This window comes from Nuphar pumila, chromosome 5 (assembly GCF_984573655.1).
Source record: "Nuphar pumila chromosome 5, dmNupPumi1.hap1.1, whole genome shotgun sequence".
Taxonomy (NCBI): domain Eukaryota; kingdom Viridiplantae; phylum Streptophyta; class Magnoliopsida; order Nymphaeales; family Nymphaeaceae; genus Nuphar; species Nuphar pumila.
In genome coordinates this window covers 114868399-114880736 of record NC_143253.1, presented here as the reverse complement: position 1 = coordinate 114880736, position 12338 = coordinate 114868399, and the positions used below count along the sequence as shown (strand labels likewise).

Sequence of the window (12338 nt, the reverse complement as noted above, 5' to 3'; positions counted from 1 at the left end):
TGGGTCGGCAGGGGAGGGCCTGAGCCCCCCCTGCTCCCTCTGTTTTCGGAAGGGGAGGGGCCGAGCCCACCCCACCCCCTCTCGCCCTCTTGTTGGGTCGGCAGGGGAGGGGTTGAGTCCCCCCTGCTCCCTCTGTTTTCGGCAGGGGAGGGGGTCGAGCCCTCGTCCCTGCTCCTTGTTTTTGGCAGGGGAGGGGGTGAGTCCCTCCTTGTTTTTGGGAGGGGAGGGGCAGATCCCTCCTCCTTGGTGATTTTATTTCAAGATAACGTCAGTCTGTATAATTGATTTAAAATTTTGAATGTATTTTTTTTTTCAGGACAAAAATGACGAATAAAAGGAAAGGACTTGTGTCATCCTCATCCCAGCATGTGAGTTTTGCTGCTAGTTTTGTTGATAGTTGCAGTGAGATTGATGATGTGGGGTCACTATGGGTACATGTAGATAAACTTGCAAAAACTGGAGAAGGAGGTGGTGGAAACAAGAGCTTTCGATGCAAGCTCTGCGAAAGAGATTTTGTTGGGTCTTACACAAGAGTGAAGACTCATTTGTTGAAGATACCAGGACATGGCATTTCAGCTTGCAGAAAAGTTGATGAGGCAATGCGAAGACAATACAAGAAGAATATGAGAAGAGAAAGGCAATGGCCGATTCTTGTGCAGTTAGTGTGTCATTTGAAAGTCACTAAGAAGATGCTGAAAAAAAAAAATAAGTCAATGTAGGAGGTAGATGAACGATACAAGCATCATTCAATATATATGAAAGATAAAAATTGGATAGAAAAGTTGGGAGGTATTTTTATTCTGGTTCACTCCCATTTAATGAGGCTAGAAGGATTTAGTGACATCTTTGGCAAATTGTAATTTGAGTGGTTATGTGCCTCCAAGTTCAGAAAAAAATCGAACCACACTTCTTGCAGAAGAGAGGGCAAATGTGGAGAGGTTGCTGGAGATTAAAAAATATTCATGGGAGCAAAATAGAGTTTTTATTGTGTCTGATGAATGGACAGATATTCAAAGGCGTCCATTAATCAATTTCATTAATTGTTCGCTTAGTGACCCAATATTCTTGAAAGCAGTTCATGTATCTGGGGAATATAAAAATGCAGAGTATTCGAAAGGATTGTTTATAGAAGTGATAAAAGAAGTGGGTGATCAAAAAGTGGTACAAATCATTATAAATAACGCTCCCATTTGTAAAAGTGCAGAGTTTGGAGAGTGAGTACCCTCATATTTTTTGTACTCCCTGTATAGCAGACAACTTAAATCTAACCCTAAAGAGCATCTGCAACCCCAAAGAAGAAGAAAATTCACAAGCATATGCTTTATGTTCATGGATTGAAGATTTAGAAAGAAATGTCAAAAGCATTAGGAATTTTGTTGTTAACCACCATCGTGCTAATGCTATATTTAATAGGCATTCTGACTTGAAATTGTTGAAGGTCGCTGAAACATGCTTTGCGTCAATCATTATGATGGTAAAGAGGATAAAAAGAGTGAAGAATGCTTTGATTAACATGGTGACTGATGAAAATTGGACATTCTATCGTGCTGATGATGATATCAAGGCCCAAGAAATTAAAAAATTCATTCTTGATGATGAGTTTTGGGACAGATTGGTATACTTTCTTCAATTTACGCAACCTATTTGGGAAATTTTAAAAGAAGCTGATAAGGATGAGCCCATGATTCACAAAGTTTATGAAATGTGGGATAATATGATTGAAAAAATACAAGTTATAGTTTTCAAGCGTGAAGAAAAAAATCTTACATTGGATAATTCAGATTTTTTTAATTATATTCATTCAATTTTAATCAAAAGATGGGATAAGAGCAACACTCCTTTACATTGCATGACACATTCTCTTAATCCAAAATATTATGCAAATAAGTGGTGGGCTGGTGCTATTGGTCGTGTCCCTCCAAATTTAGACCCAGAGCTATCAAGATATATAAATATGTGTATGACAAGATTTTTTTCAGAAGCATATCTTCTACATCAAGTCACACAAGAGTTTGAAAAATTTTCATCTTCGAGATTATATGGACCGGCATTATTCGCGAGAGAAAAAGATAATATAGATCCTATCACATGGTGGTCAACATTTGAATCAGAAACACCTCTTATCCAACGTTTTGCATTAAGATTGCTATCGCAGCATGCTAGTTCATCTTGTTGTGAAAGAAATTTGAGCGCATATTCTCAAATCCACAACATAAAGAGAAACAAACTCATCGGCAAGCGTGCAGAGGATTTAGTATATGTTCATTCAAATCTTCGTTTACTTTCGCGAACCAATGATGAATACAAGTACTAATTTGCTCTCTTAGTTATTTGATTATTTCTTAGTTTTTCATTTAAATATATTTGTATTGTATTTAACATTTTCAAATTGGGTTTTTAACGCAGACAAGGAACATCCAAATTTTGGGATGTAAACCCAGAAGAGTGTGACTTCGAGGGAGAGCATGATTTCAACATAACAAACATGGATTTAGCTGAGCCCATTATTCCTTCTAATGATGCATTTGATGATGAAAAAGAAAATTATTAACATTCATTACTTCATCAGGATATACTTTAGTATGTAATTTAGTTCTTTTATGCTTTGTTTATTTGATTGATATTTAGGTTGATTTATGTAATTGCTTTACTTATTTGATTGATAATTTGATATTTAGGTTGATATACTGGCATGCATGATAAATGATATTATGACAATGTTAACTGTGTTAAATGTTAAACTGTTAAAACTTCAAAATTATATATATATATATATATATATAATTTTTTTTTTACATTTTTGCCCCCTGCCGCACCCCCGCACCTGGGATTTTTGGAAGTGCCACATCCCCGCACCCGCACCCATGTGACATAGCCTATATTTTATTAACCTTTATCTATCTGCTCTTCTCAACATTTTTTAGCCACAATAACCAGCATTCTGTGAAAGTACAAAAACTACCAGCCTCTCATCTTGATAGTTGAATGATAAAAATTTTGAAGCTATACCAAACAAGAAATCTTATTTTGTAGAAAAGCCCTTAACCTTTTGGAGCCAACAAAAGGTTTCTGATACATCAGAGCAACCCCAAGCAATCAATCAGAGAACAAACATCCCACGTCCAAACATCTGTATTAGGACAATGTACATTTTTTGGCCACAACTTTGGGCAAAAGAAAGAAAGAAAACATTACTCAAAGAAAGTGTGAAACACTAGGAGTGACAGGCATGTTGTATCATGGATCCTGAATCAGTTTTAAGAAGCGAAATGGACAACTCATAATGCATTGCCTAAGTACTATTAGCTTTAGGCTAGCATCCAACTACATGAAATGATCATTTTTAGTGTGAAAAGGTGGGTAACTCAAGATGGTCTTGCATCTCACTAGAACCAAGAGACAGCCGAATATTGCCCAAACAGGCTGACACTTAAGATTGACAATTGTTGCTAGAATACAAGATATCCACAGTATCATGAGTTACAGTTTGAGTGATATCACGTAAGTGTGTTGGTTTTGAGGTATCTGTCATGTATTCTCTAATTCCATCATATTGTACATTGTATATACAGAAGGATGTTGTAAAAGCATAAACCATAACATTATAACAGAGATCACATCTGTGACACTGAATTTTTTACATGCTTGTCTCTTCTCAATATTCTTTCCTAATAAACGACAAATAACAAATATATATAGATATGACACCAAATCAAAAGCTGCTACAACATTAAACATAAACATGGTATTATGAAAGTAAAAGCAGCAGATGATAAAAAGCACTTAGTTTAGAAAAATAACATAAAACCAATAAATTATGATCTCCCAAACACAAACAAGGATACCAAGTAACATGCAAGAAAAATCTGGCTTCAACATGCTGACAAGCCATCACCATACATATAATATCTAGAAGGAAAAGGTATCAATGCTCACCCATAGGACCTGTCCTGGTTTCTCTGCTATAATCAATCAAATCTTTCATACTGTTAACTACCTCTGATATCTGCACATTAGATATGTTGAATTTTATTAAGCCGACCTGTTTGATAAAAATATTATATTGTGCAAAGCAGTTGGATTAAGTTGGATGGTAACTACAAGGTAAAATGAGAGCTGCTCATTTTACTATTCTTTCAAAAAAGAAAACACCTGTTTACCAACTCATAGAAGTTCCCAATTGACTACATGAAAATCCTAAAAACTAATCATATCAGAAAAACAAAGCTGGTAAAAGAAGAAAGCGCAACATTATTTTATTTCAGAAATTATATGAAATTAGAATTTGATTAAGCCGAATTGGACACCTGAATCAGATGTCATCCAACAAAAAAGACACAAAGGTTTAAGGCGTGTCAGCCAGCCTATATGATTTCTGTCATGATTTGTCATCATTAATTGCAAACTGAACTTGTAAAAAGGGCCAACCTGAAGGCAGCGGACGTATCGCTTTGTGTATCCCAAATCATTTACCAGGGGAACCTCCATAGCTTTGGCTAAATGACGTGATGTTGCAACAAACCTAAAGCACAAGTGCAAGCAAAGCTTGTCAGTCGACCGCTATTTTCAGTATATTTTGCAATATACAACCTATCCTGGTGGGAGAAAATTCACATAATATAAAAAAAATAACCCAAAAAAGAAAAGACAGTTGAACTGTGGACTCTATCTTTTCATTGTTCTGCCTCCTTTAACAACATTAACTCTTTTTCTGAAAACAAGAAAATACAACTTCCATTATAAGTAGCAATAGTACATTACAAAAAAGAGGCAGCAGTAAGGACTTGTTACAAGAAGACAAAGCATATGTGAAAAAGACCACAAGTTATTGTTTGCAGTCTAGCATAGGTCGATCAAAGGGATGTCTTCAGGTTGCCGTAAAAAGTCCGTAAAGTTTGTGCATAAAGCTGTAAACTAAGACATCTAGTATGGTGTAACAGAAATGGGTTTGCCTATTGCCGTAGGATCTAGCACTGCAACTCCATACAGACATGTAGTTTGCCTTCATCCACCACTTCAAAATCTTGAACATTTCCCCCATTCATAATGCATTCAAAAGAGCGAAGATGGGTTCCTTAGATGCCAAAGTCACTCCAAAGACTTCATATTCCAGCCATGATAGGAGGCAGGGGAACTTGAGGGCATGACAACAACCTAGACAATGAATCATGGGTTTCAACTGCAAAGGTTCAATGATTCCATTGAAAAGGGTATATCTCCTAGCAAGATAGCAACTGCATTTTTTAATGATAAACACAATAAGAGGCTTATGTTAACAAATAGTTCATCAAGCATACATGCTTGCAAAGCAGCCACCAAGATTAAAAGATTGAATGTCCTTAGGTGTGGTATGATTCACTCTGTTAATATATATATATAAGTATATATATACATATTGCTTTTAGTGAAATACCCGATAGGGGTATTCTTGTAAAACTGCCAAATGTACTTTTTATATTTTTGTATTTTCTTTTTCTTTTTCCTTTTTTTCTTTTTCTTTTTTTCTTTTTGTTTGAACCACAAGGGGCCCCACTCTTGTAGTCGTTGGGGGCTCCCAACGACTACAAGGGAGCCCCCTTGTGGTCCCTTCTTGTTCTCTCCTCCTCTATAAATAGAGGAGGTGTTCCCCTCTTAAATGTATGGGTTTTTACACCCTTCTCTTCCTTTCTTCAATAAATCCAACTTATGACTTTAAGTCATTTTCTATATTTGTGAGTTGTGTGTGTGCACATTTGGTGTTTGTGTTCTTGGCTCTTGTAGTCACTCTTAAAGAGTGACCTTTTTGCTCTATTGGTGCTTCCGCCTCTTTTCATTACATGGTATCAGAGCTCGGTTGGTGATTGGGCTTCTCTTTTGCCATCTTGGAAAGCGTGCCTCTCAAAGTTTTGAAGAAAGGAAGTATATTTGGTGCCGATGGAACGTGACTCTAAAGTGGAGCTCTCTTTCAAGCTAAATGGGTCCAACTATCTCATGTGGGCCTCCGCTATGAAAAATCATCTAAGAGGTAAGAAACTTTGGGGCTTTGTTATGGGAACTACTCCCGAACCCTCTCTTGTTCTTACCAAAATTGAAAATGAAGTTGAAAAGGCTTTAGATGGCGATGAACGCATCAAAGCCATTAATAAACATCAATCCAAAATTGAGGATTGGGAAAGTAACCATGCCAAAATTTTGGCATGGTTTATGAACAATGTAGACCTTAAAAATTGTGCCAATATTGCCAAATTTAGAAGAGCCAATGAGGCTTGGTTTTTCCTTAAGGGTATGTATACCCAAAAGGATCTTGCTCGGCAATTTTTTTGTCAAGAAAAAATTCGTTCCACCAAACAAATGGATATGAGTGTCCAGGACTATTTTAGCTCTCTAACCCCTCTTTGGGATGAGCTTGCCCTTCTTGAACCCAAATGGGTTGCTCCACAAGATATTGAACTAAGAAGGGAACAAATTGAAAAAGGAGCACTTTTTTCAATTCCTTCATGGTCTTCGCCCGGAATTCGAACAAGGGCATCTCTCATCCATAGAAGCAAAGCCCTACCTATTGAAGATGCCCTTGCCGAGATATGTCAAGAAGAAACTCGACTTGGCTTGAGCATTAGGAGTGATGAAGTTTTGGCCGTTAATAGGCCCGGATCGAATGTTAAAGCTTATAGACCTCCCCATTTTAACAAAAATAGTAATGGGCCTAGAAAGGGAATTATATGCCACTATTGTAATGAACCGGGGCATATTAGACCGGTTTGTCCAAAGCTTAAAGGAAAGGTTGCCGCGGTTGGAGAAAGTTCTCCAAAGAAAGAAGAAAGTACTAAAGAAGGAGATATCAAAGAAACTCTTAATCATATCTCTGAAGTTCTCCAACATCTTCTCAAGTCTTCTCCTTCAACATCCGGTGCCGCCATCGCCTACTCTTCATCACCTCCAGGTATGTGGATACTAGACTCTGGTGCTTCTTTTCATATGACATCTCATAAAATCTCTCTTTCAAATGTTTTTTTCGAACCCATGTCTTCCTATGTTTCAACGGCCGATGGAACGTTATTGAAAATTGAAAGTATTGGAACTCTTGACTTCAAAAAATCTCAAAACCTTTTTGTTCCTAAAGTAAGAGTCGTCCCAAAAATTAATTTAAATCTCTTTTCCGTTTCTCAAATCACCGACCATGGATGCCAAGTCTCTTTCTCACCTAAAGATTGCACCGTGCAGGATCTCCAGTCAGGAAAGCTGATTGGGCAAGGCCATAGAAGGGGTGATCTCTATTTTATGGATTTTTTGACGCTTCCATCTAAGTCATCTTGCAATCTTGTTAAAGACAAAAGTATTGGAATTTGGCATGAGAGACTTGGTCATCCAAATTTTGTAAAAATGTCTCTTTTCCCTTTTTTGAGCAATACTTGTAAAGACAATCACATGACTTGTAAAGATTGCATTTTTGGGAAATCTAAAGCTATTCCGTTTCCTCAAAGGAGTTACTTTACCACTCGGCCATTTGAACTTATTCATTCCGATGTGTGGGGACCCTCCCCAATCTTGTCTAAAGGAGTTTTTTCGTATTATGTGGTTTTTATTGATGACTTCACTATATTTACATGGATATACTTCCTAAGTCGTAAATCCGAAGTCTTCTCTTTTTTTAAAGAATTTCATGCAATGGTTAAAAATCAATTTTTGAGAAATCTATCTATTCTTAGGACCGATTCGAGAGGTGAATATATGTCTAATGATTTTCAAAATTACTTAAAAGAAAATGGAATTGGTCATCAACGTTCTTGTCCCAACACTCCGCAACAAAATGGTCTTGCGGAAAGAAAGCATAGGCACATAATAGAAACTACAAGAACCTTATTGATTTCAAAAAATATCCCAAAATCCTTTTGGGCCGAAGCGGTTCTAACCTCAACATATCTCATCAATAGAATCCCTTTATCCTCTTTGAAAAATCTTTCTCCATTTGAAAAACTTTACAATATGTCTCCCGACTATAAAAGATTAAGAATTTTTGGATGTAAATGTTTTGTTTTAACTCGCAAAAATGATAAACTTTCTCCTAGGGCTATTGAATGTATTTTCTTAGGATATGGCGAAAAACAAAAAGGATATCGATGTTTTGACATTCTTAAGAATAAGCTTTATATCTCAAAAGATGTCACATTCCTCGAAGAAGAAAATGGTTTTTCGCATCAACCAAATGAGAATATTGACTATTCCTTTTTATTTGATTTGTTACCTCAAGAAAACATCATAGATGATCATGTTGATCCTAGTGAATCTCTTAATGAAGATCTTGTTGAACATCCAAATAATGATCAAAATTTATAAGAAAATGCGTCTAGACAAATACAAGTCTACTCTAGAAGGAATGAAAGAAATCCTCCGTGTGCTCTTGAAAGATTTTCTCAAAATGAGTCGATAGAAGAAACCTCTCAAAGAAGATCAAATCGCATCCTCAATATACCAAATAGATTTGTTTCTTATGACTCTTTTTCTCTTAATTATCGAGCATGTCTTCTTGCCCTTCACTCCTTTCACGAACCATCTCATTACAATGATGCCAAGCAATATGCTCATTGGAATGAAGCTATGGAACTTGAACTTAATGCCCTTAAAAGGGCGCAAACTTGGGAAATCATTGATCCTCCCAATGGCAAGGAACCCATTGGATGTAGATGGGTGTTTAAAGTAAAAACTAAGAGTGATGGTTCATTAGAAAGATACAAGGCTAGGTTGGTTGCCAAAGGATATGCCCAAGAGTATGGGGTAGACTATGATGAAACTTTTGCCCCAGTTGCTCGAATGACTAGTGTTCGAGCCCTTATTGCTATAGCTTCTGTTAAAAAATGGCCTATCTTTCAACTTGATGTTAAAAATGCCTTCTTGAATGGCAATTTAAATGAAGAAGTTTATATGGAACCACCTTCAGGTATGAATTTAAATGGAAAAATTTTGAAATTAAAAAAGGCTTTATATGGACTTAAGCAAGCTCCTAAAGCTTGGTATGACAGGTTTAGTAATGTATTAATCAATTTAGGTTTTTCTTCTTGCTATACTGACACTGCTCTTTTTGTTAAAAGGACAGGTGACTCCATTATCATGCTTCTGTTGTATGTTGATGATATGATCATCACTGGGAATGACAAAAAAGGAGTAAATGATGTTAAGTCTATGCTAAAAGATACCTTTGATATGCCTGACCTTGGTTATTTGCGATATTTTTTAGGAATTGAAGTGGCTTATTCCGAACGTGGATACATCTTATCTCAAATGAAGTTAGCTGCTGAAATTTGTACCAAATCAGGAATATCTGATGAAAAGAAAGTTGAGACTCCCGAAGTTATCAATGCGAAACTAAGACTTGAAGATGGTGTTCTTCTTGAAGATCCAACTCCCTACCGTCAATTAATTGGATCCCTCACCTATCTTTCCATCACCCGTCCTGACATAGCTCATGCGGTTCATGCAGCGAGCCAGTTCCAGCACGCACCTACCACGGTTCATATGGCAGCCGTAATGAGAATTGTGCGATATATCAAAAATACCATCTTCAAGGGACTCTTCTTATCATCTTCCTCATCTCTTGAATTGACTGCTTTTACTGATGCTGACTGGGGAGGAAATCCCAATGATCGTATCTCAATTACGGGTCTTTGTATTTTTTTAGGTGAATCTCTCATCTCGTGGAGATGCAAGAAGCAGCAGAAGGTCTCCTTATCATCTACTGAAGCTGAGTATCGGGCTATGGCGATGACAACTATGGAAATCGTATGGCTCAGAAGTCTCCTTGCTGACATGGGCGTCCTCATTTTCACTCCTACCAAGCTCTGCTGTGATAACAAAAGTGCGATATACATTGCCAGCAATCACACCTTTCATGAGCGGACAAAGCATATCGAGATGGATTGCCATTATGTTCGAGACGAATATCTCAGAGGGACTATCTTATTACCATATGTTGCTTCAGAATATCAGCTAGCTGACTTCTTCACCAAAGCGCTTCCAACTCCACGATTTATGTTCCTCCTTAGCAAACTTTCGGTCTTCTCCCCGTAAAGTTTGAGGGGGCGTGTTATATATATATATATATATATATATATATATATATATATATATATATATATATATATATATATATATATATATATATATATATATATATATATACATTCGTATATATATAAGTATATATGTATATATATACATATTGCTTTTAGTGAAATACCCGATAGGGGTATTCTTGTAAAACTGTCAAATGTACTTTTTATATTTTTGTATTTTCTTTTTCTTTTTCCTTTTTTTCTTTTTTGCTTTTTGTTTGAACCACAAGGACCCCCACTCTAGTAGTCGTTGGGGGCTCCCAACGACTACAAGGGAGCCCCCTTGTGGTCCCTTCTTGTTCTCTCCTCCTCTATAAATAGAGGAGGTGTTCCCCTCTTAAATGTATGGGTTTTTACACCCTTCTCTTCCTTTCTTCAATAAATCCAACTTATGACTTTAAGTCATTTTCTATATTTGTGAGTTGTGTGTGTGCACATTTGGTGTTTGTGTTCTTGGATCTTGTAGTCACTCTTAAAGAGTGACCTTTTTGCTCTATTGGTGCTTCCGCCTCTTTTCATTACATCACTCATTGTTCCAACAGGGTAGTTTATGTGGTTTTAATAGAGAAATGAACATTCTCATCCCTCTCACTATAGATGGAGTAGTTTGATGGTTGTAGATGGATACCTTGCATTAGGTGCATTAATTTCAAAATAGGAACCCACAATCACCAAGTGAGTGTTGATATTTAACACAAGGAACAACTTCCAAGAACAAAACATTCATAAACTCCCTTTTAGTGATTTGCTTTAAAAAGCAACAAAAAGAATATTTATAAGCTCCTTTATTTCTGTTAACATTGTGTAATCTTGAGGGTTTTTGGGTTTTCCTCTATGATTCTGTTTCCAATAATTAGCCAGCACAAGATATGAGCACCAGTCAGCTTTATCGTTACTGAAATACAACAAACATCGAACTCCAACAATTCTCTCTGCAAACTAGGTCCTCTGGACCATTTGGCGTGCATTCTCCAAATCTAGTGAAGGTCACATTTCAAAATTTCCACATAGAAGACAAGTGCAACAGAATGCATAATCACCTCACAAAAAAATTTACAAGCTATCAAGAAACATCTATGTCCTAGTTTAAAATAGGAACCAATAAAATAAAAAACAAAAGGGTAAGGAGTTGCGGAAAATGCAGCATGTAAAAGAAATGCGTAGAAAGGGAATGGTGAGGCTTTAAGCCTCTCAACCCAATGTAGAAGATATCTAAATTCAGCCATGAATGAGTTAACATTTATTAAAAAGGATGTCAAGAGAGGTTACAAGAGAAATCTCATTGAAACTCACTGTTGCAAGGACTAAATAGTTTATGTGGAAATCAGTCTTGCAATATCTAGACAACATTAAAGAGAATGAATAATCACCTCACATAAGGGAATAGTCCCTTGTGTATTAGCATATGAAGTACAAAAGAAAAGAAGAAAAAAACTCGAACTAACAGCCATTATCTGCTAGATCAAGTGGATATCATAAATACACTAGATCAACACAGTACCAAAAACATAAATTCCAGAGGATGGCATCATAAAGCATGAAAAAAAATAGTATGGATTGAAGGAGAGTCTAGCAGCGGACGATATCAGTGTGGGTTGCATGTGCACAATGCACATGCATTCAGAGATGGTGCGTAAGTGTAGCAGGAATGGAAGACAAAACAAGAAAAAGAAGAGTAAAAAAGGTGTCATTCTTGAAAACTAATTAAAGAAAACCTATGAGCTCTGGTTCTAATTCCAGATTCAGTGAACCAAAGCACACACACACACACACAGAGAGAGAGAGAGAGAGAGAAATATTAAACAATATACCCAGGAAACATTAACAAGAAATGAACTTCGGTAAATTCCACCACAATCTCAATGAGGTATGCCTTACATATTGCAGCTGTTTTGCAATTCTTGGGCAGAAAGACTCGATCCATTTTGAGTGGACACCTGGTATTTCTGAGTCACTGCACCAAGCTGGCTAACCTATACATAATCGCAAACATCAATAACACCTTCATCACATACAGTAATATAACAAAATGTATTAGAAATAAAATGTGAGAGATACCAAATTCCACAAAACATTTCTTGTAGACTTTAAAAAGATGGATCAGATAAAAGAAATAAAATCCCTCTTGCGAGTCAAAAACATAACAGAAGACAGCCAGGACTTTCAAGAAAAATAATATGATAGGTAGTACAATCCTCTCTAGCATATAGAATGGTTCTAGAAAATGGACAACCTCATAGTTAGCAACAAAAT

The 12338-nt window shown here is 36.5% G+C and overlaps 1 protein-coding gene across 1 annotated transcript in view; it reads right to left on the bottom strand.

Annotated features, from left to right (window-relative positions):
* Positions 1 to 12338, bottom strand: part of LOC149838245 (transcriptional corepressor SEUSS-like) — a 29763-nt gene that overhangs the window by 8503 nt on the left and 8922 nt on the right. The window contains exons 7-9 of the mRNA XM_090006470.1: positions 11964 to 12058; positions 4429 to 4522; positions 3937 to 4006 (exon numbers count right to left, since the gene is read on the bottom strand). Of these exons, the coding sequence (XP_089862596.1) occupies positions 3937 to 4006; positions 4429 to 4522; positions 11964 to 12058 (259 nt within the window). The remainder of the gene's footprint in view (positions 1 to 3936; positions 4007 to 4428; positions 4523 to 11963; positions 12059 to 12338) is intronic.